At 38.1% G+C, this 25031-nt stretch overlaps 1 protein-coding gene and 1 long non-coding RNA gene across 4 annotated transcripts in view; one reads left to right on the top strand and one right to left on the bottom strand.

Annotated features, from left to right (window-relative positions):
- The window catches only part of LOC143211547 (uncharacterized), a 315481-nt gene that overhangs the window by 198211 nt on the left and 92239 nt on the right, over window positions 1-25031 (top strand). The gene's annotated exons all lie outside the window — the stretch shown is intronic.
- LOC143211183 (putative cytochrome P450 6a23) lies at window positions 2613-22778 on the bottom strand. 3 transcript variants are annotated; one of them, XM_076428645.1, is made up of 6 exons: window positions 22619-22778; window positions 21584-21951; window positions 15738-16263; window positions 13600-13821; window positions 10825-11076; window positions 2613-2935 (listed from the first exon to the last, which is right to left on the bottom strand). In XM_076428645.1, the coding sequence occupies exons 2-6, from the start codon at window positions 21926-21928 to the stop codon at window positions 2766-2768; spliced, it is 1515 nt and encodes a 504-aa protein (XP_076284760.1). In that variant the 5' UTR covers window positions 21929-21951; window positions 22619-22778; the 3' UTR covers window positions 2613-2765. The 3 variants fall into 3 exon arrangements, with proteins under 3 accessions (XP_076284760.1, XP_076284762.1, XP_076284761.1); XM_076428647.1 differs by having other exon boundaries at window positions 22512-22633; XM_076428646.1 differs by lacking the exon at window positions 22619-22778 and having other exon boundaries at window positions 21584-22400.

Genomic DNA, 25031 nt, shown 5'->3' with positions numbered 1-25031 from the left:
TTAAAATGTCCGGAGATGTCCATGTTCTGACAAAGTGGAACATTTTCGTCAAGATCTCCTCTAAAAGATCGTGCAAAATTTAGTTCCAGTATAATCCATTATCCGAAGTTATGATAGTTTAAAGCGTCGCGGGACACGCGCACAGTGGTAAGTTCGATCGAAATCGTGGCCAAATTATTCATTATTCACACGAGTTTTCAGACATTTCCGCTGGTGTGACAAGAAAATGTTTCCTACAAAAAGTAATCAGTACAGTACATCAGTAAATATCAATACAAAAAATTTCCAAAAAAACTTTTTTTCAATAAAAAATTGTGGTCACCTTCATTATTTATTTATAACTATATATTTTTTATTCAATAATGTTATAGCTGACGGCAAGACGAATCCAACGACCTATTTAATGTGGTCTTTATGTATTGAAATAATGGTGAAATAGGCGTGAACAGCTAGAACGTCGATTTTACCCACTGTGCGCCGCGCCGGGCCGACTCACAGTGGTCGATTTACTCCAAAACGTGGCCAAAAATAAGAAAAATGAATTTTCAAATCAAGAATTTTGTATACGTGGGTTGGCTACCATGATAGTTGGGCTATTGGATGGTTAATGGAAAAAGGGCCTGACCTTTCCACCTGAACGAGAAATTCAGTCTGAAAGTGACCATCGTTCAAGTAGCAGCTACGCACAGTAAATCGTTGAGTGAGAAAAGTGTCCAGAAGTGAAAATATTTGTATTATATCCTACTGATTTTTATTCTACAATATGGAGGGTGTCTCTGGAGGTAAATAAATCATGTTTATACATTATATAAAATGCAAGTAACAATGGATAATGTAATATATAAAATATGACAAAATTTCATACGAAAATTTTGGAAACCTAGGAAAATAGTTATGATCTAGATCGATCTGAACTATGTGACTTGTACACACCTTTAGTTTACATTATCACCTAGTAGGATCAACAAAAAACGGGTGCCCCGATGTGCCCCCCCCCCCGATTTTTCTGCTATTTTTGTAATGTACTGCATGGGCTGGAAACCCGCTTTTTGTGATTTAGACCTTATTTCATGGTTTAAAGTAACATTATTATAGGTCGTTGAATTCGTCTCGTGACCAGTTACAATATTATAAAGTAAAAAATATATGTTAATATTTAAAAATTTGAAGTGACCTTTTTTTTAATAAAAAATGATTTTTTTTTAATTTTTTATATTAGAATTTGTTGAAAAGTGAATTCTGATCAACTTTTATTGGAAACATTTTTTTGTCAGATCAAACATATTGTAAAAACTTGTGAAAATACCGGTATCGCGCTTGTTCCTTCGCACGGAGGGTTTTACGACGGACCGTATTTCTATTGTATATACTTAGCTAGTTTAAGTGACCGTGCTTCTTGAGGCATCCTTTGCATTGGAAAAACCGAGAAAGTACCGATATTTATTACGATGTCGGTAGAATATCGGTTATACCGAAACCGGTATTTTAACGATTTCAAGCATTTGCTGCTAGTTTCTTTGTCATTTCAGCTTCGACGTTTTCTGTTTCTGTATCCATCTTTCTACGTTGATCTCTTTTGTTTTCAAATTCTATTTCTGGCCTTCCGTATTGTCATTTCTGTCTCTTTTCTACTCTTCAGCTTCCGGTGTCAGAGTTGTAGAAATTTCCAGGAAGGAACTTTTTTTGTTTTAATAAAGGATCATTTACACGGCGAGTTCCAAATAATATTTTTAGTTATTGAAGCACTATTATCTAAGAAATTTAGAAGTTCTTATCAATTAACGGACCATAAAAAAGGAACGCTTCAAAATTTGATATATGTATTCAGGAAAAAGTGGTTGTGAAAGTTAACAGAACTGAAGTAAGATTTTACCAACAGTCCGACCAACGGCTGAACGGTTCCCTTACATTTGATCTAATTTATAACCTTCCATTCTTCAAAACACATATTTAAAACAAGAATTTCTTCTTCTACAATTTAGTAATTAGCCGGCTACTTGTGTTCTTTATATAATTTGATATTAGATTCACATTTAACAAGACAAAAAATCTTGAGGTATCAAATTTCAGCTGTATTTAATACTTTCTTACTACGTACATCCGTCATATTGGTTCCGCCATTTTGTTTTCTGTTCTTTTAATTTCAGTTTCATAATTAACCACTTCAGGAACCCCACAACACCAAGTTTTGTCCCATTCTGACAGTTTTCATAGGTTCAATCTCGATTTTACAGCCGCCATTTTACTTTTTTGCGATTTTGATTTTAGATTCGTAATCAGCGACCTCGAATACCCCGAGATACCTAGTTTCGTATAAATCAAAGAAAGATTTGATTTTTGGCCACGTTTTGGAGTAAATCGACCACTGTGGCGACTGGCAACTCGCGTCTAGGTCGCGCTCTGATTGGTCCGTGTTTTTCGTTAATAACTCCTAAACAAAGCCGCGGTTAACATTTTTACAAAGGAAAATGTCGCTTGAAATAGTCTCAGGAACCACCCCCTTTCGGGATTTTCACGAATTTTGGGACACCCTGTATGTGCTGTTTAAAAAAAATTTATTTGCGAAAGTTTGTGTATCAGTCGAAATGATAAAAATATTCATTGCTATTTATTTATTATTAATGAAAATGGTACAAGTGATAAAAAAAGTAATAGATTAATTGTGTAAGTACATATCGAAATCTTTTGGTATTTATTTCTTTTAGATTATTCGATAGCGCTAATATTTTTGTTCGGGTTCTGATCTCTGATGCGTCCGCTTAACGTTACGAATCTACTTTACTTATTTTTAAATGTATTCCTGCCTTTGGACCTAATATCAAGGAACGTTTATCAAATTCATACGGAATCATTGTTTTCTCGCAAACGCTGACTTTAAAGTTGCGCAGGGTTTTTATCAAGCCTATTTTTGTTTGGTAAATTGCGAAACGAGCACCTAAAAGAAAAATTCCAAATTAATTTTAGATACACGTGATATTAAGCATTGGAAATATTTAGCGGAGCTCGTTAAAAAGCCACAGAAGTCCTCTGAGAAGTGAACCACGTACAAATTAATTAAGAATATTGTTAAGAGTAGACATGTTCGCTTCGTTACAATTGATTGACTTTAGTCATGGCCACGGTGCATTATACAGGTGTGCCGACTTAGCATCTCTGTAACGGTGACGTTTTGTGATAGATGGGTAGTAATTCTCTGGCCGTCGCCAGACGGCGCATGGGTCGTAGCGTACGTGTGCGAATGAGATTGTGTGTATTCGGGCGCGCTGCTGATCTATCGCAATTCTCTGAGGGAAGTCGGCACACCTGTATAATGCACCGTGGTTATGGCTCACCAGAGGTACATGCCGGAATATGGTAAATTTGGCAACGCTGTCTCAGTCCGATTTGAAGTCGTTCGCGTTATAACGGCCGTTTCTATGTATATGCTACTATCTTAGACCATATGTACTTATAGACACGGCATAGGTGTAGTATGTGTGTAGGAAAGCCGAGAGTTGAGCGTGACAAAGATCGTGGTAAAATGTGACGTCACAAGTTAATTCTTAAGATAATTTCAAAATGGCTGATGCGGCAGACCGACGCCGACGCTACCCATTAGGGTCTAATTAGTTTGCCACGGCCGGAGGCTGAGGCAAACTAAACTGTCCTTTACACGACTGACCATAACCTGAGCAAGTTCTTTTACTCCGTGTGAATTTTGTAGTGATTCAAAATGATGCTAATCTTGAATGCGAGGTGTGCCTGCGTGCACTAGAAAATGAGCAATCAATGTGCACTTTCATAAATTTGAAAAATTACAGCAACCGTAGGCAGGTATTAACTGTACCGTCAAATGACGTCATACATATTTGCAAAATTGCTGAGGCGGAAATACGCCTCCTGAAGAAAACAGACCGCTTACAGGAAAAAGATCTCATGCCAAAAGTAATTGCAACCATTTTAAGCAACGTTCGCACTACGGTATTCAATAATTACAAGGAATACATGTTTGACGCAAGCATGCAAATTAATCACATTGTATTATTAATTAAAATGATAGCGTTTAATGTACAGCAGCAAATAGAACAAAAATGCGCAGTAGATTAACTAAAGAAATATTATTTTGTAATCAATAAGTGTGTGTAACTTCTATGTAACGTTTATTTAAAATAAAAATTGTCTACATCGATTGCAAGAAATGGAAACTAAATTGAATGTTATTTCTTCCCTTAATGATTGTAATAGAGCAGAAATCATATATTGACATTTTCAATTTCTTCAATTTTTCAACAATTTTGAATTTCATCTACTCAATTTTTTATAAATGCACAAAGATCCGCAGTCTAATAATAACTAATCACAAGCGAGGTAAATGTAAATTATGTAAAAATAGCAGTACTACCTTAAAATGTAAATGTGATCAATTTATATGTAAAAAACATTCTCTAACCTGCATAATATGCGAAAGTTGTTAATCTTCAGAATAAAATATCGATTCCTAAAATAGTTAATATATAATTCTATTATTAATTCATACTTCATTGTAATGCCTTAATAAAACATATAGAATAAACATTTGTATCTCAAATATACTTTACTAGCTTTCCCCCGCCACGCGTTGCTGTGGCACAGTATTTTTTAAAAGCATATACGTATTGAACGTGTTTGTGATAATCTATTTTGTTCAATTCCATTTCGCTTTTCGCGTTGCTTTGTAGTTCTCTCTCTCACTCGCTCTTCTTGATCTCCTCTCTCTCTCTCTCTCTCTCTCTCTCTCTCTCTCGCACTCACCTACGTAGAAAGCTGCAGTTTGAACCGTTAGACGCGGCGTTTCTTCGGGAAGGTATTAGAGCAAACCGCACTCGAAAAAGTTCATTTGATCAAAAGTTATAAGCAGAAAAGTGCCCAAAAGAGAACGAAAAACTTGTATTTAGTCTCTTTGGGACGAAATCAATTACGAATGGCGGAACGTAGCAAGCTGGGGTTTGAACCGTTAGACGCTGCGTTTCTTCGGGAAGGTATTAGAGCAAACCAAACTCGAAAAAGTCCATTTGATCAAAAGTTATAAGCAGAAACGTGCCCAAAAGAGAACGCAAAACTTGTATTTAGTCTCTTTGTGACGGAATCAATTACGAATGGCGGAAGGTAGCAAGCTGGGTTTGAACCGTTAGACGCTGCGTTTCTTCGGGAAGGTATTAGAGCAAACCGAACTATAAAAAGTCCATTTGATCAAAAGTTATAAGCAGAAACGTGCCCAAAAGAGAGCGAAAAAGTTGACTTTTTTCACTAATGACGTCACAACTTTTGAACCAATAAAATTTTTTGAATGCGGTTTGTTCCTAAACCTTCCCGAAGAAACGCCGCGTCTAATGGTTCAAGCCCCAGCTTTCTACGTTGAGCCGTTCTCAAGTGATGCCGTTACAAACATACATACATACATACATACATACACACATACAGACAGACAGACAGACACGATTTTATTATATATTATATTATTTATACAGAAGATTCCTCGTTCTCAAATACCTATGTATACCAATTTTCATAGCGATAGGTTCAACGGTATAGAAGTTGATGTATTGCAGCGCCATCTACAGCGGCGAGTTACAACAAATTGAATAACGTAAAAACCTTCTCCATGAAGAAATACATATACAGGGTGTTTACCTACAGGTGGGAGAAAATTTAAGGGGTGGTTCTCGACGATAATATAAGACGAAAATGAAGAATAAAAAAATTGCGATTTCGGCTTCGTTATTTAGTTATTAACAATTAAAAATCCGCCTAAAATGCTGCAACACCTCTAACAAAGGTATACGTTGCGTACGTCACACAGCCGCGCGACAGTCTCGTATCAAGTGACAAACGCATGCATACCTTGGTTCTCATCTGGGGCTCCAGCAAGGTGAAAAATTTTTAAAAATCGTTGGATGACACTGAACCTGCCTACTTGTGAAAATCCACAAGGGCATTTCTAACATCCGCCCTATGGAATTATCGAGTAGAAGGGGTCAATGCCCTTTCACTTTTAAATTCTACTCATACATATCCACAAATCCTTATTACGCACTATAATTGTTCATAACACCGTACTTAGTATACTGGAATAAACGTTCTAGCACTATTTACAATATCAATCACACGCACTACGAGTTTACAGAGAGTACAAGTTTACTGAGGGGAATGTGTGAGGAGAATGTAAAGAACTGGTAATCCTTTAATGTTGAAACACTGCAGTTTATTGAACTTGATTTACGTCGCGAGACTCGCTCACAGACGGAACGGACATCTTGAGGTCGTGTGATTTCTGGGAACGGAAATCTTCGACGCGTGCGAGAAGAATCGTCCGTACAAGCTAGCATCCGTATGCAGACTGATTCAAGACAGCTGATGAAGTCAATGCCTGAGCCCGATCGATAAAACAAATGCCGATCTACAACAGCAAACGTCCGCCAATTTACATCAAACGCCCGCCCAAACATCGCGCGTTACTATGCCAATACATTGTGTGTCCCGTTTCCGCGAACATCTCGATTCTTTCTCATTCTGTCTGTGATCGCCAAATATCTCATATGTGTGCCATTGATCACATCAGTTGTCTTGAATCAATGTGCTGGTGTGCATACGGATGCTAGCTTGTACGCACGATTCTTCTCGCACGCGTCGAAGATTTCCGTTCGCAGAAATCACACGACCTCAAGATGTCCGTTCCGTCTGTGAGCGTGTCTCGCGACGTAAACCAAGTTCAATAAAGTGCAGTGTTTCAACATTAAAGGATTACCAGTTCTTCACATTCTCCTCACACATTCCCCTCAGTAAACTTGTACTCTCTGTAAACTCGTAGTGCGTGTGTATGATATTGTAAATAGTGCTAGAACGTTTATTCCAGTATACTAAGTACGGTGTTATGAACAATTATAGTGCATAATAAGGATTTGTGGATATGCATGAGTAGAATTTAAAAGTGAAAGGGTATTGACCCCTTCTACTCGATAATTCCATAGGGCGGATGTTAGAAATGCTCTTGTGGATTTTCACGAGTAGGCAGGTTCAGTGTCATCCAACGATTTTTAAAAATTTTTCACCTCGCTGGGGCCCCAGATGAGAACCAAGGTATGCATGCGTTTGTCACTTGATACGAGACTGTCGCGCGGCTGTGTGACGTACGCAACGTATACTTTTGTTAGAAGTGTTGCAGCATTTTAGGCGGAATTTTAATTGTTAATAACTAAATAACGAAGCCGAAATCGCAATTTTTTTATTCTTTATTTTCGTCTTAGATTATCGTCGAGAACCACCCCTTAAATTTTCTCCCACCTGTAGGTAAACACCCTGTATGTGCCAAGTTTCATGTTGATCGGTCAAACAGTTTCGAAGTCTATTAATTATATATATATACATATATACAGGGTGTCCCAAGACCCCTTCGACTCCGGGAAATGGGAGGTTCCTTAGGTCATTTCAAGCAACATTTTCCTTTGCACCAATGTCAGCCGGGGCTTTGTTTAGGAGTTATTAACGAAAAACACGGACCAATCAGAGCGCGACCTAGACGCGCGATGGCACGTTCAGTCCAGCGCGCCGGGAGACGAGCGCGGTGTAACGCCGCGATGCCGCAACGAACAAGAGTTTCTCGAGATTATGTGAATCTTCCCCGATTTGGATGAGCTTTGGATATGTTGTCAAGACCATGATTCTGAACAATATTTCCCTTTACAGTTTTTGTCGGCCGGCTTTAGTTTACGCGATAAGTAACTTGTAATTGTAAATCGATCAATGTACTATCTGAACTATCTCCTCTCCGATTTCGATGAGCTTTGGATATGTTGTCAAAACCATGATTCTAAACAACATTTCTTTCAGACTTTTTGTCGGTCGGAAGAACTTTACTTGTCAATTCATATGGGTGAATCTCTTTACCCGACTTACGGCAACTTTACCCGAACGAGGGAAAAAGCAGAAACTGATTGTATTAAAATCTCACTTATTCAGCCGTAAATCCATTTGCTGCTTCGAAATGTGTGTCACTGGGTCACTCGGTGACGAACTGCACAGATGTCTTCAGGTATACGACAGTACCGAAAGCTAAGGGACGTACGGCCAGGTCGACGAACTGCACAGCCGGTGGTAAAAGGCCTACGGGATGCGCGGTCAAGTCGACGATCCAGAATTTCACTTTCACTTTCGAATCGATAAATAATTCCTATGTTTATTTCACACAGATGCCTTGAAATTTTTCCACACTCACAATCACTGTTCACATTTGTCAACACATAGTTATGCACTAATAATAATTGCCATATCCCTTGTCCTGCTGCACAAATCACAACAATCAGGTAATGCAATCACTAGACTGCGGATTTCATGCGTTTGTAGCAAACATGAGTAGGTGCACTTTAAGACAGTAGAGAGATTAAAATAATTTCAAAACACCAATGTATTATTTTCAAATTCTTAAAATGATCACAGTAAGAATCAAATATCTGTCTGGCTCCTGTCCCTTGTAATAGCGGCAGCCAACATTCATTTTGCATAAACATTCGCAGTCTAGTGATTAGTTTAAATATCACTATCAAAAACACAGCTAATAGCTACCATTAGCTTTGAATTGACAAGTCTTTGGAGATGTTCTCTCCACCGCGGCTCGAACGACACTGATTTTCCGCAAGATTTTTCTAAAGAATTTATTAAGGGCATTTAGAGTGTCGAAATTCGAAATGCACGCTGTAGCACGAGAACGACGGGACGGTTAAACGAAAAACAGGATGCGAGAAGGACCGCTTTAAGACTTATGGCAAACACATGTTTAGTTTTTCCTGTAGATTGGTACGCAGAGTCGATGGGTAACCGTTCGAAAACGTCGTCTGTCCTTCTTTTAGAAAGTTTCTTAAGGAAGGTATAGGACAATAGGGATGCTCTCTCTACGCTGACCTGAAATTTTTACCCCTTGCTGGGTAAAAGGACGGATGATGTTTTCGAACAGTTACCCATCGACTCTGCGTACCAACCTGCAGGAAAAACTAAACATGTGTTTGCTACAAAGCTTACAGCGGTCCTTCTCGCATCCTGTTTTTCGTCTAACCGTCCCGTCGTTTTCGTGCTTCAGCGTGCATTTCGAATTTCGACACTCTAAATGCCCTTCCTAAATTCTTTAGAAAAATCTTGCGGAAAATCAGAGTCGTTCGAGCCGCGGTAGAGAGAACATCTCCAAAGACTTGTCAATTCAAAGCTAACGGTTGCTATTAGCTGTTTTTTTATAGTGATATTTAATATAATCACTATACTGCGAATCTTTATGCAAAATGAATGTTGGCTGCCGGTATTACAAGGGACAGGAGCCAGACAGATATTTGATTCTTGCTGTGATCATTTTAAGAATTTGAAAATAATACATTGGTGTTTTGAAATTATTTTAATCTCTCTACTGTCTTAAAGTGCACCTACTCATGTTTGCTACAAACGCATAAAATCCGCAGTCTAGTGATTGCATTACCTGATTGTTGTGATTTGTGCAGCAGTACAAGGGATATGGCAATTATTATTAGTGCATCACTATGTGTTGACAAATGTGAACAGTGATTGTGAGTGTGGAAAAATTTTGAGGCATCTGTGTGAAATAAACGTACGAATTATTTATCGATTCGAAAGTGAAAGTGAAATTCTGGATCGTCGACTTGACCGCGCATCCCTTAGGCCTTCTACCACCGGCTGTGCAGTTCGTCGACCTGGCCGTACGTCCCTTGGCTTTCGTTACTACCGTGTACCTGAAGACATCTGTGCAGTTCGTCACCGAGTGTCCCAGTGACACACATTTCGAAGCAGCAAATGGATTTACGGCTGAATACGTGAGTTTTTAATTCAATCAGTTTCTGCTTCTTCTCTTTTTTTACGATTATCTCGCAAACTAAAGCCGATCGCCAAAAAATCTAAAGAGAAATGTTGTTCAGAATCATGGTCTGGACAACGTATCCAAAGCTAATCGAAATCGGAGGATTCACATTATCGAGAAACTCTTGTTCGTTGCGATGTCACGGCGTACCACCGACACTCGCTTGCCGGCGCGGCGGGCCAGGACGCGCTCTGATTGGTCCGTGTTTTTCGTTAATAACTCCTAAACAAAGCCGCAGTTGACATTGGTGCAAAGGAAAATGTCTCTTAGAATGGTCTCAGGAACCACCCCCTTTCGGGATTTTCACGAATTTTGGGACACCCTGTATACGCGTGTGCAGTAGCTTGATCGGATGTTCACTCTGTATGCGGTGTTGCCACATCACATGTTCCGGCTTGTACTAGAGACGGCCGTGGGTCAGTGCATTTTTGCTGACCGTTTAATGCATTGTTATTTGTCTTTAAACCCTTGCCGTATTTTAACGAGTCTGACTTGTCATGAAGATTTTAACAAAGCCTAACAAATACGAATGTTACGCGTTTCTTTTTAGATGAAATAAAATTTGATTCGTTTGCAATCAATATTTATGCATTAAAATAAATGTAGCCATACAAAAAATATAAATTTTCTTTTCCCTTCTACGACATTTTTGGGGATAAAGACGTTTCAATCACTCTAACTGTAAAGAAAATGGTACGGCAAGGGGTTAAGCCGAACAATCTCCTATACTTTGCTAAAGGATAAAAGAAAAATGAAGTGTATCTTCCGGAATACAAAAATTTGAAAGTAAAAAAAAGACGTTCGGAAAACCCATAGAATTCAAGGCCGAAGGGTGTCAATAGATCAATTCGGTTTCAACGGAAAAGATCGGTTGTTTTTAAATCGTTGATGGTGCAAGATCGACGTCATTTTGCGAACAAGCAAGCGTAATTTAATTTTCTTTGTTGGTTTACCAATGCAATTCCGTGGCCCGTCACCGAAAGGTAAATAGCTCATCTGGTGTCTCGCTGCAACTGCATCTTCGTTAAACCTTTCGGGGTCAAAGACTTCTGGATTTGGATAAATGCTAGGATCATGATGAATCGCATATACCGGGATAACTACTGCAGTACCTTTAGGAACTGTTACTTTTGTACCACTGAAGGTGTAATCTCTGTTGCTTACTCTTCGCAGCACAGCTCCCACCGGGTACTTTCTGAGTGTTTCTGTTGGTAGGAATGCGTGATTTTACATATCAGATTTGTTCACTCTCCGTGCCTCACAAAAAGGTCCTCGAGACGGCATGGCACAGAGGCAAAGCCAATGGTTAGGCCGTGACGACCACACTTTAGTCGATAATTCGGCTGGAACCGAAAGTGCGAGTGAAATGACCCGATTGTATGGCTTGCTGCCATATTCCTTTCGAATTCCTGCCAGGAGACTTCTTGTGAGGCACAGAGAGTACTCATCGTCTATCAGGAGATGGCAATGATTTCGATAGTGGGGCAGGGGGATCTGCTAGACCCGACTCTTGACGCCAGGCTGCGGACATCACCCTTATGCCTAGGTTCTGGGGGGAACTCTTGACATAGGACAGTGCCGCCAGATCGAGGAAATCGAGGGGAATACAGTTTACCCCCTCTCTGATGACCAAATTAATACGCGACCAGTCTACGGTCTTATTGTTAGTGGGGGATGTTGGAGTATGCTCATGGTGCTGGAATGGGATACATAGTGGAAGAGGAAAAGGAGGGGTGGGAAAATCGACCAGTTTTGGTCGATTCTGGCGGCACTGACATAGGACCACATCGCTCAGTTCTAGTCACACTAATTCTGGCCTGGCCAACCCAAATGGTTTCATGGGCCACTTTGATGACGCGTAACGTTACAGCAGGCCGCACTTTAAGTAAACACACTTTTAAAAAATGTAATACAATACAATAATACTATCATTCATTATAATTAACTCTCGAGTCTTAATGAATGAGATATTTGTTTATCCTTTCCTTCCACTTTCACTTTTTTTGGCAAATTTATACAGGGTGAGTCCGAAGAAATAGAACACCTAAATATCTCCGTTACTTTTCGTTGTACAAAAAAACTTCTTAGGACAAAGTTACACTGTTTGAAGGCCCACATGTAACGGTGTAGAGGAAAAATTTTCAAGGTCATTTTTTTACAAGATTTCAAGGTCATCGATATTTTTTTTAATGGAATGAGGTATTTTTTAATACATCAATCGATGCAGCTGGACATTCGTTATAGAAAAGTACGAACCCATGTATGTCGAAAAGTTAGTATAGTTCAGGAGATATTTCAATTTAAATAACTCTAAAACACCATTACTGTCGTACTAAGACGATAGCGTTTACTTGCTAGTGTAAATCGAAGAGTTGAAACTGAAATTGAAAAATTGACGTTGGAAATGAAATTAAAGACTTGAAATTATCGAATTGAAATTGAAAAATTGACGTTGAAATTGAAAAATTGAAATTGAAATTGAAAAATTGAAATTGAAGAGTTGAAATTGAAGAGTTGAAATTGACGAGTTGAAATTGAAATTGAATGGTTGTTTCGGAATCAAAATACCCGGGCGATTATGCTGCTTGGTACGAGTCGGCCAATAACGACGCGCTGCCAAGTCACGCATGCGTCGCTCAACTGTGACGTAATCGTGACGGCGAGCGATCGATCATCAAATCGATACCCTGAGACAATAAAAACAAAGTCGACAGGGGCACCTTACCCAGTCGAAAACATTATTCGAATTCATCTCGATCGCCGTCACGTTAAAACGCTTCTCTTGCTCAACGGTCCGTCGAAAGACTACCTCGTGGTCAATTGTGGTCAATTTCGTTGGCGCGTGCAGTTTCACGTCGACTCTTGTACAATTAACGGATCGCGACGCGAGCGTTGAACAATAAAGTGGAGTTCTGCCCTTCAAACGAAGGATTCGATCACATTTTTGGCACCCATTCACTCCGGTCCTTTTTCAAGGATAGAACGGCTATCCTTAGGTTGATCAAGTCGAGCTAAACTTGAATCAGCCCGGCGACAATTCGCCTACGAAACAATGGTTGATATTGAAATTGAAGTTGAAGGGTTGATATTGAAATTGAAGTTGATATTAACGAAATGAAATTCAAAAATTGAAGTTGAAATGGAAGAGTAGAAATTAAAGTTGAAATGGAAGAGTTGAAATTGAAGTTGAAGTTAAAGTTGAAATTGGAAAATTGAAGTTGAAAATGAAGTTGAAGAGTTGATATTGAAATTGAAGTTGAAATTGAAAAATTGACATTGAAATTGAAATTGATGTTAGCGTTTACTTACTTGTGTAACGTCTTAGTACGACAGTAATGGTGTTTTAGAGTTATTTCAATCGAAATATCTCGTGAACTACTAACTTTTCCACATTTCCCTCTACAACTTTTCGTTGGCTGAACTATATTTAATATTTTTTGTATACATACAACAAGAAACAAAAGTTTCAATGGAAATATAAAATCGTCTGGCGGGCAGCATAATTTAACATGGCGGGCCACATGCGGCCCGCGGGCCGCGCGTTGGTCAGGCCTGCACTAATACGCGCATTTGCTGTCTTCGTCAAGCGATTCGGCTAATAGCGAAGGACGTGAAACGCGGAGTAGGGATATAACGTGCTCCCTACAAGTTTCTCACTGCCATGTCCTGATAGAGGATCAGTAGTACACCCATTCACATTAACTGACTGAATATATCCGAGAACATACCTCTAAAAACTTTGTCTAAATATTTCATTTCTTTTACATCGTCGTATTTGAAGGTGTCATCGTTCTTTGTACTGAATTCCTTAATTTCTTCTCGTAATTTATCTTGCATCTGCGGATTCAGAGCCATTTCATAAAGAGCATGACATATAGTGGTTGACGATGTTTCGAAGCCAGCTACGAAGAAGACGAAAGCTTGCGCAGTCAACAAGCTGTCCGTTAATTCTGAAAATGATTAGATGCGAGCATGGTGCATTTTCATCGTATTAAAATCAAGCTATTGGACCATTAATTTTTTAAATTAAATTTTGTAGTTCGTTCAGGTTCGTTCGAAGGCTATTTGTCCACTTTGAAATTCTGAGTCTCTCTATTACAGTCCGTTCTACAGTTTGTAAATATTGTAATCGCATATTTTTTAATGCTCCAATCGATGCAGCTCGATATTCTCTGCAAAACATGTATTAATCTACTTGTGTCAAAAAATTATAATTTTAGAAAACATTTTTTATGACCATTTCTCAGTATTCCGGTCAAAGTGTATCTCCTAAAATCGAAAATAACAATTTCTTGGCATAAGTAGCTTAATTACTTTTTTAGTAGTGATTATACATATGGTCTAAGGCCGAGATACTCTGATAGAGATACGTTTGTGTGTAGCGCGTGCGCAGTAGAAGCAACGTGGCGACGACGCCACAGTGCGGACAAACGTGGCATATCTCACTACACGTGTATATCACGATGTACGATAAATTCCTTTGGCAAAACGTTTTATTAGGTGGTAATTGATATTATTAATCATATAACAATAATTTTTATGCATAAATATTGTTAATTTTTTTTAATTTATTAATTTTATTGTTACATTTTTTTTGTGAATAATTACTATTGCATTTACATTAGTAACCTTTAAATCACTCTGGCCCGTCACCGAAAAAAACGTAAGAAAAGAATTTGTTTAAATTTTTCGATATTATAGAGTTGATTTTCGAGGTTGAAAAAATTATTTCGTAATAGCCCAATCATTTCCGAATAAAACAAAAAAATGTAGCTCAATCGGACAAACAGTTCCTGAGATAAAAATCCGTAAGTGAGGCCCGTTTTCGCCAAAATGGGCAAAAATTGAAAACCTTGAAGGCCTGCCATTTCTAAAAAAATTCGAAACCGGCAAAATGATGACTTAAACCCCCCCTTAATTTCACATGGACTACAACATATTTAATTTAGAACAAAATCGATGATGGTGCCTGCAAAAAGTGATCGTCTTGGCATGGAATAACCTGAAACTCAGTATTTTTTGTCATTACAAATATTGGGATATTCACCACAATCTGTTTAATAAAACCGTGCACGCTAGGAAAAAATGTTTTATACGAAATATTATTATTTGTCGATGCAGAATAAGAATATGAAATAAAAAATATGGGTTTCCAGTTGAAGAAATGAAGTTGGCCTTCATCTGACCCTTAAAGGGCCATTATGGAAAAATGTGCATAGCGCCATTAAATGTGCCCTTTCATATAAAGAATATTTTATATAAAACATTTTTTCAATTATTTCATTTTTTCAAGATAAATGGACCACCCTGTATATCAAGCTGCATCAATTAAATTCATGTAATTTCTATGCGTTCGTGTCAGAGTCGCCAGATTAAGACTTTTGTTCCCACTCTAACTTCCCCTTCTACGACGCTATTTAAAAAAGTAAAATCATTAGAAAAATTTAAAAATACTGTTACATTATTTTCCACCCTTTTAAACGTGTTAAGAAAGTAAATAAACTTCTATTTCACTCTAGTATGCTGTAATTCAAGTAGAACATTTTTATTTTGCATAAAAATCTGCTGTCTACTCATCACCATTCACTTCTTATTTCTTATGACTAGACTGCGGATCTTTATGCAAAATAAAAATTGTCTGCATCGATTGCAAGAAATAGAAACCAAATTCAATGTTATTTCTTCCCTTAATGATTGTAATAGAGGAGAAATCATATTACTAACGTATTCAATTTTTAAAATTTTTCTATAAACGCATAAAAATCCGCAGTCTACTTATGACATATAATATTCACGTAATGTTCATTTAAAGATTCAAATCGGCCAGCCTGTGTAAGAGTTGCAGTGGCAATAAGAGAGAGCTTACCAATATTTTGTAATTTATCCGGATGGTTCTTTAACTCTATAAGCATGTTCACGAAATCTGGCCTGATCACGTTATTCTCCTCTCTGTATTTGATCGTTTCCGTTATGACACGCGTGAAAAATTTCGTAACTTTCGTCGGCGGTTGTAAGTACATTGCAAAATAGTACAGTCCCGGGGCATGTTCTCGTATCTGCTGCTTCACGAGAGTCGCCAGCGAAGTCGAAAAGATCACCTTTCCGATTCGCCGAAATTGACTCTCTTCGTTGGACAACGCGTTCATATTAATCCCAAAGGCACAACTACCGATTACGTCAGTGGTGAACTTCGCCGCTACCTCGCGACACTCTATCGGCTCCCCTTTCTCTTCCAGTTTCTCCAAATATTTCTCTAGTTGCTCCGAGCATTCTAGTATCAGGGGAAACATTTCTTTGAGTTTCCCGGATGTGAAAACTGGCGAGAGTTTTGTTCGCAATGGCCGCCATTTCTTTGCCTCTAAGTTGAAAATATTCTCGGCTAACGGGTCCACCTAGAGCGATAGTAATATCAATATTTTTAATTTTGAAATTATGCTGCCTGTACAGTAACCTGTGCAAAAGTCTTGAGCCACTACCGACACACTAGAAAATATCTTTATTGTACTCTTTCTATAAAGAACGTACAGGGTGTATAAAAAGTAATGGTCACCTGCCCTAAGAGTGAATCTACACCAGGAATCCGAAAATCTATGATGTTCGGGTACCCGAATATTCTGTCGCGGGTCGGGTGGTTCCTGAATCCGATTTTATACGCATTCTTTCAGATTACACTGTCCAACAACCAAAAAGTATTTCGATTCCCACTGTGCGATTCTTATAGAGTTTTTCGCGCTGATTCCGAAACTGTCCTTAATTTTTCTCCTAGACATACAGTTTTTGAAAATTCAGTTTTAAAAAAAGACAGTTTTCAACTTTCAACAAATATTGTGATGTTATTATAAAAGATATTAAATTGTTCTTTACAGCAAAAGATTCTGTAGACTTTCCCGAATCCAGGGATACCCAATACTGATACATTATGATTGTTTAAACATGTTTAAACAAGCATTAAAGACGGAGAGACACCACTTTTGCACCAATTTTTGCGGATATTTTGGAATTCATCTAAAAAAAAATAAGGGTCCAGCGGAAAATCGAGCTACACCACGCGAAAGAGCAGACTTTTACCTTGAGTAACCACCCTTCTAAGTTTGTGTGGTCGACGTTTTTATAATTACCACGCTTATATTAGCTTGCCGAGTTGTCGTTCTATGCGTCAAATCTTGTAATCGAATTTTAAACCACTTCCCGATGAGCTAGAGACTTGAAACTTTAAACATAGCTCAGAACTGGGTGACAATGCAATATTAAAAAACAAATTTAAAAATAAAACCATGCGTCTAGGAGAAAAAAAATTTTAATATTAACCGTCACACCTCGCCGCGCGACGCTCAGTAGTACGTCATCGCGGCCAGCGATCCCCACTCCGTGCGCCAGCGCTCCCTACTCCACTACGTGTTCCCACTCCGACTCATCCCCACTCCACTGGCCCACTTCGCATCGAAGGAGCTCAGTTTACTTTGGTTTACTTACCGAGTCTCGCGGTCGTCACTACAAACCAATATGGCGGCGCCCTTACCTGTCAAAAACACTGCAATAGCTCCTGAACTATTGATCCTACAGAATGGAAATTTCGATTTGCAGCCGCCATGACACAATATTTTTCCTTTCACAAAAGATGGTTGAATTTACAGGTTGAAGTGGCAATTAAAATCGATTACAATATATGTAAAGACTCTAAAAAGTGGAAAATAAAAAAATATATAAAAAAAAACTTTTTAAAAACCACGCTTATATTAAAGTTTCACTAAAAAGAAGAAAATAATTTTTTTAGACATTAGCGACAATAAATAAAAGCGTGGAGCGCCCACGAAGATCGCGTCAATATAGTTTAGCGTTTTTACCACGTTTTTATTAGCTCGCTTTCTTGTCTGTCTGTCTGTCTGTTTGTTCGGTACAAATTTTGCAATTGATTTTAAACTAACTTCCCGATGAGCTAGAGACTTTAAATTTTAAACATAGCTGAGAACAGGATGACAATGCAATATTTAAAAAAAAATTTTTTTTAAAAGCTTATGGGTCATTCCATGCCGAATCGATCACTTTTTGCAGGCACCATCGCCGATTGTTCTCCAGGTATAAATAGGGTTACTTAGTCGTATACAGTCTGCTGGCATTTTCTTGAGACCAGCGATATAGACAACGGACCATAAAGGTGAGCACATACTAGAGGGTCGCGGGAAGGCCGCGGATAGTCTCGGGAAGGCCAAAGCCGCCGATGTACGTCCACGCGGGAAGAAATCTCTAGCGGGCCGACGGCTCCACAGCAGGGAGCAGGGCTACCTGCTGTGCGCGGCAGAAAAAAAAGGTCTCCGTGGGCTCCCCAACTCTTTTAGGTAAAGGGGCCTATTGCACTGCGTATTGCACGAATGGCCGTGGCCGTGGCCGGCCGTGGCCTAGTACGCGCAGACGACTCTTAGGTAAAAGGTGCATCAATGCAATGTCGCCAGTTCGGACCCATGCGAGATGGCGTCTTGCCACCCCCTATAATCGCGTAGTAGTGGGCGGTAACGATTTAATATCGTAGGTCTTAGCCCATTGCTGTTCCGCTGTCGCTCGTACGGGCCAGTGTATTGGACCACTCGAAACATAAACAAATCGGCGGGCAATACACCACGCCTTTTCGGGCAACGTTGCAATCTATGTATTGTTATGGTTTCTGAGTTGATACGTTATAATGTAGTATGAGGAAGTCCCTTCCAACACGTGTTTTTCCTCGTGTTTTCGTCGGACGGTGGTCATGAAGTAATTCATGCTCATCAAAAAACAAATTTTTACAATAGCCTCATTTTTAGAGTAGACCAGTATTTACCCGTCCTTATTACCAGTAATAAAATTTATGGGGGTTTAAGACTGAAGCTAACGGACGAACGGTGCCTTCTACCTACGAGCCACTGATTTTGAACAATGTAGGAGGCAAATAACTTTTAGGTCTTTACGGATAGGAGGAATTCTGTGATGTCGAATGTTTCCAATATAAACTCCCAAAAACTCATTGTCGTTGATTTGTAAAATCAACAATTCATCAAAAAATCATTTCGCGTCCGGCGATTTCGGCAATTGTAAGTGCACGAAAAAAAACAAAGTTACTATGGACGGTATCAACCTGTGTACTGCACATTCGGAGTGTACGACACCCCAACAACAATTTAGGTAAAATAAACGACATATCTCACGTCCTCCTTCCACGCGTTCTGTTTTTTTGCGACGTGAAAGTTGCAATTTTTGTGACAAACGCTATCCCAAAGAATATTCAGCAATTTCATGGACCCGAAATAACAAACAATTCAAACCTAACAGCTGTTTGTAGTTACTGGAGTGTTTCACATCTCGTGTGTGCCGCACGGTGGGCAATGTGGACGAAATCTGTGTCAAAATCCAAAAACTTTCGATAGAAATGAGATAGAGCGATTAATTATTTTCTTTGTCTACGACCCCAGAATTTTGCAAAAAAATCGAATTTTTTGCGAACTTAACTAATGAAATTGTCTTTTTTATTATTAATTTCTTATTATTAATTCCTGGAGTAATTCAATTGTAATTCTGCACAACTCTGATTCACGATCAAGCATATTGCGCAATAATTATTGTGCAGCATGATGTTTACGTAAATCTACATTGTGCAATAGGCAGTGGCAATTTTGTGGCAAATTCAGTGGCCCCTTTTACCTAAGAGTCGTCTGCGCGTACTAGGCCCCGGCCGGCCACGGCGATTCGTGCAATACGCAGTGCAATAGGCCCCTTTACCTAAAAGAGTTGGGGAGCCCACGGAGACCTTTTTTGTCTGCCGCGCACAGCAGGTAGCTCTGCTCCCTGCTGTGGAGCCGTCGGCCCGCTAGAGATTTCTTCCCGCGTGGACGTCCATCGGCGGCTTTGGCCTTCCCGAGACTATCCGCGGCCTTCCCGCGACCCTCTAGTATGTGCTCACCTTTATGGTCGTGCGCTCGACTCGCCGCTACCTGAAACGGAGATACACGGCGTCATTTACCAGCTCATTGTGACGCCAATTTTAAAGATACCATCTTGTTCAAGGGCTCATTTTAAAGGGGAAACTTCAAGGAATATAACCATCTTTTTTCAAAATTTAAATCACTCCGCCCCATCATCGAAAAAAACGCAAAAGAAGAATTTGTTTAAATTTTTCGACATTATAAAGTTGATTGTCGAGGTTGAAAAAATTATTTTGTAATAGCCCAATCCTTTCCGAATAAAACAAAAAAAAATTTAGCTCAATCGGACAAACCGTTCTTGAGATAAAAATTCGTAAGTGAGGCCCGTTTTCGCCGAAATGGGCAAAAATTGAAAACTTTGAAGGCCTGCCATTTCTAAAAAAATTCGAAACCGGCAAAATGATGACTTAAACCCCCCCTAATTTCGCATGGACTACAACATATTTCAGTTAGAACAAAATCGGCGATGGTGCCTGCAAAAAGTGATCGATTCGGCATGGAATGACCCTTATGCGTTTAGGAGATATAAATTATTAATAAATTGAACCGTTGCACCCCCCGCAGCGTAACGTAATAGGTTTTCGCGTTCAGCGTCCTCACTCTACTACGTGTTCCTACTCTGACTCATCCCCACTCCACTGACCCGCTTCGCACCGAAGGAGCTCAGTGTGCGTTCGAGCTCCGTGCAATGTTTACAAAGTTACTACGTATTATTATACTATAATGTTTGTTTACCAAGCGAAATAACCGTTGCACCGAAATTCTCCGTCGAACCTTTATCTTTGACATTTTACCACGGCGTTTGTTTTCGATATGACATGACAGGTCGCAATACCGTCCGAAATTTTTACATGTCTCTGTTATAATCTCATCAAAAATGTTCAAAATCGATTGTAAAATTTCACACACACAAGACTAAAAAGCAGAAAATGATTATTTAAATAAAAATAAAGTTTTAAAAAATACCACGTTTTTAAAACGGACTAAAAAGTATAAAATAAATTTTTAAAACACGGACTAAAAAGTATAAAATAATTTTTTCTAGCCCCATACAGATTCCTAACCCCGTACAGATAGTCCTGAAAATTTGTGATTGTGAATTATTAGTAGCTATGAAAATACTTGTAAGTTTTGAAACGAAAAACGTGGGGCGCATGAAATAGATAATTGCTGCATGAACACCTAAATCACTAACAATTGTAATGCACTGCAAATGATATGAACTGTTGTGCGAGTTTTCTCAGCGGTATAGCTACTCTACACTCCTTACTATGTACGTATTATCTTGCGCCCACGTTTTTCGTTTTAAATCTTACAAGTATTTTCATAGCTACTAAAAATTCACAATTTTTCAGGACTATCTGTACGGGGTTAGGAATCTGTATGGGGCTAGAAAAAATTATTTTATACTTTTGAGTCCGTTTTTTAAACGTAATGTTTTTAAAAAATTCATTTTATACTTTCTAGTCCGTTTTAAAAACGTGGTATTTTTTAAAAATTTATTTTTATTTAAATAATTTTGTACATATAATAGAAAGATTTCTAAATGCGGGTTGAATACCCTTATCACACTTGATTTTTTGTCATCGACAATAACTGCAACATAGTAATTACTATTGAGTCTAATAACGATTGAAGAAAGAGTTGAATCCGGTTTTTTTCGGATTCGGGTTCCCGACCCGATTTCGACTTCGGGTCCCCGAAATTTTCTGTCGAAATCACTGCCATATCTTGATGGACGATTAGTGTATGTAATATGTACCTTATAGATCCTATCGTGCAGAATGTTTTCCCGATCACCGAAAACAGAAAAGTCCTTGATGAGAACATCCTTGATGAGATTTAGGTCACATAAAAGAGCTCTAGGGCTTCCTTTTACAAATATCCCAACAATGGGCTCATTCTTGTACTTATCATATACTTCTTTGCCATATACGCCAATTAAAGTTCTTCTTAATATAACATCTTTAGCAGTGCCAAATATGGGTATTGGTCGAGGTCCAGGTACACCTCTACTCTTCCAAAAGTCAAAGGATGATGTTAAATAATAATAAACAGCGATGAGCACCAACGCAATGGCACCGAGTATTTGGAGATTGTCAACCATGGTGGCTCACTGTTTATTGTTTGCTGAAAATAATAATACACGAACCAAATCGATTAAAAATTAGTTATAGCATTTACGAATACAGTTACCCTCTCTCCGTCATTAATAGGTGAGTCTTTGAAAATATATTTAAAATGTTGTTGGAACAATTATATGGTTAAGAAAGTACAAGAAAAGCATTTAACCAAGTGGCCAAAAGATTGCTGTTTAACACTAGGTTTACGGGACTCGTCAAAATGACGGGTTCTAATATTCTCAATTTGCGGTTATTAAGATTGTAAAGATGCTTCCCCGAGGAATTATTTACCAAATCTATTTCTTTGGGTATATATGATTGGGAAAAAATATGTAAAAAAGCTTTTTAAAAATCACGCTTATATTAAAATGCACTAAAAAGGAGAAAACAATTTTTTTAAACATTAGTCACTATAAATAAAAGCGTAGAGCGCTAAACTATGTTGACGTAATTTTCGTGGACGGTCCACGCTTTTATTTATAGTGACTAATGTCTAAAAAAAATTATTTTCTTCTTTTTAGTGCATTTTGATATAAGCGTGGTTTTTAGAAAGTTTTTTTTATATACTTCTTTATTTATTTTCTACTTTTTAGTCTTTTTTAAATGGAACGCAAGATATAGTAATTATACTGCTTTGAAATAGTAAGATATAGAAACGCAAGATATGAAAATACGTGAGATAAAATGAGGGGATGACTCCGAGGGACGACGTCTCTTGATGGAATCCGAAATTGTCCGAGATGGAACTGAATGAACGGAACACCACACCACACTGCACACTGAGACTGTGTGAGACGTCTGAGACTGAGACTGAGCTCTTTCGGTGCGAAGTGGGCCAGTGGAGTGGAAACACGTAGTGGAATAGGGAGCACAGGCGCGCGGAATGGGGATCGCTAGACGCGATGACGTACTACCGAGCGTCGCCCAGTAGGCTGTATGCCCGATTTCAGCGGTCAAAATTCACACAATTTTTAAAACTTTACATAAATTGTAAAATTTTTGAGGCTTGAGTTAGTTGAATATCTGAGGAACAATCTCCCATCTCTCATTCGTTTTCCCATTCATGTATCCATAAAGCATTGAAATTTGTCGGAAGTTTGAAATTCTGTTAAAACGCTTTCATTTCTCAACGAATTCACCTATTAGTAATTGTTACCTTATTTACATACACTAACAGATTTTTGTTTTATACAAGTTTTTTTTAGCTAACAATAAGTATAAGGTATACTTTTAAGAGAAATTCACTTTTGTACTATATACATTTTTTTAGTTATTAATATTTAAAGATAACCAACGATTCAGTCACTTTCTTTATGATTCTAAGACTTTGGTAATGACTTTGTTATACCTCCGGGTGCGACCGGGTGTTCATTTTTGTGCCATTGTGTTCTTTGAAGTTTTCTGATTAAGATGCAAGAAAAAATGGCTGCTACTACGTGCTACTCCGTGTTTTATGGTTGATCTACGAAAAAATGGCTATCGCGCGCGCGCGAAAATCGCAGCATTTCTCACATTCTGCATGTTCGCATTTGCTTTATATATCTTCGTATTAACTTAAATAAATACTAAATAATAATAATAAACACACAATATATACTAAAATAAGAAAACAGTATACACATGAATTTTAAATAATATACAGGGTGGGGCAATAACTATGTCCACTTTGAATATTGCCTTTATTTGTAATAATATGAAAAAATGTTATGGACAAAATTTGCGCGGTATAGAGGGGGATATGTTGTGACATAGACATTTTCTGCGTGAGTGGAGGCATAGAGAAGATTTCAAGGTCACCTTGATTTTTTTAATTCGAAAGACCTACTTTTTGTATCATGAATCGATAGACTATCGAATTCTGAGTAAAAATGTATTGACCTCCATATGTCTTAAATCTAATAGTTAACGAGATATTATCGAAACAATTTTCTTTCTTCCTTTGATAATATCTCGTTAACTATTAGGTTTAGAACATACAAAGGTCAACACTTTTATACTCAGAATTTGATAGTCTATAGATCTATGGTATAAAAAAAGGACATTCTGTTTAAAAAAATCAAGGTGACCTTGAAATCTCCTCTATGCTTCCAACCACGCAGAAAATGTTTGTACCACATGTCCCCCTCTGAACCGTGCAAATTTTGTTCATAACATTTTTCCAACTATTATAAATAGATTATTCTTTGTAATAACTATTTTTAAAAGATATTTTAATTGTAAATGATTACACTTTTCGATAGTGTACATTAAATATACGAATAACGTTGAAATATTGATTATAATCCGCAGTACTTGATTGAAAAATAGCTACAAACTTTACAATCTAAAACGCTCCTATTTATGGACAAATTTTGCACTCAAAACATCCGTTTCAGCAAAAACGGTATACAGTACATAAAGTAGAAATCTCAAGCATTAAAACGGTTGTTTTTTCATCAAATTTGGATAAATTTTAGCAAAGTTACAGTAGTTTCATTATTGAGCGAATTTTGAACTAGCTGTGGCCGCTGAAATCGGACATACAGCCCACTGTACGTCGCGCGGCAAGGTGTGGCGGTTAATATAAGAAGTTTTTTTTTCTCCTAGACGCACAGTTTTTTTACAAAATTTGTTTTTTAATATTGCATTGTCATCCAGCTCTGAGCTATGTTTAAAGTTTCAAGTCTCTAGCTCATCGGGAAGTGGTTTAAAATTCGATTACAAGATTTGACGCATACAACAACAACAACAACAACGACAACTCGGCAAGTCAATATAAGCGTTGTAAAAATGGCCAAAAATTTGTATCGACACATTCTTGTTATGTTTATAAAATAATGTGAAATGGTTATTTTTAGAGCTCCATAAGCCTAGTGTTAATCTTTATTATAATCAAATGTACTCAGTTTATTGATCTTTTGAAGAACGGACGAACTCGTAACGACTAAAAAAACTGACAAAACAAGTTATCAGTGATAGATAAGTTAGCACAAAAATGAAGAGGTCATCTGAGTATACTGTCGTGCAAGTGTCAACAATCGTCAGACAGTATAGGATGATTGTTGTGGAAACGAACGTATTTAAAAGTATATAAGCGGACACCCTTCG

The sequence above is a fragment of the Lasioglossum baleicum genome, chromosome 8 (genome assembly GCF_051020765.1).
Source record: "Lasioglossum baleicum chromosome 8, iyLasBale1, whole genome shotgun sequence".
NCBI lineage: Eukaryota > Metazoa > Arthropoda > Insecta > Hymenoptera > Halictidae > Lasioglossum > Lasioglossum baleicum.
The sequence above is the reverse complement of the archived record's forward strand: the minus strand, read 5'-3'. Positions and strand labels throughout refer to the sequence as shown.

Excerpts from the sequence above, each read along its gene's own strand:
- LOC143211183 (XM_076428645.1), bottom strand. The coding sequence starts at position 21,928 with ATGGTTGACAATCTCCAAATACTCGGTGCCATTGCGTTGGTGCTCATC. Across the intron at positions 13,822-15,737 it reads GGATAAATTACAAAATATTG|AATTAACGGACAGCTTGTTG; the intron begins GTAAGCTCTCTC and ends AATCATTTTCAG. Across the intron at positions 2,936-10,824 it reads CGGGCCACGGAATTGCATTG|GTGCTCGTTTCGCAATTTAC; the intron begins GTAAACCAACAA and ends TTTTTCTTTTAG.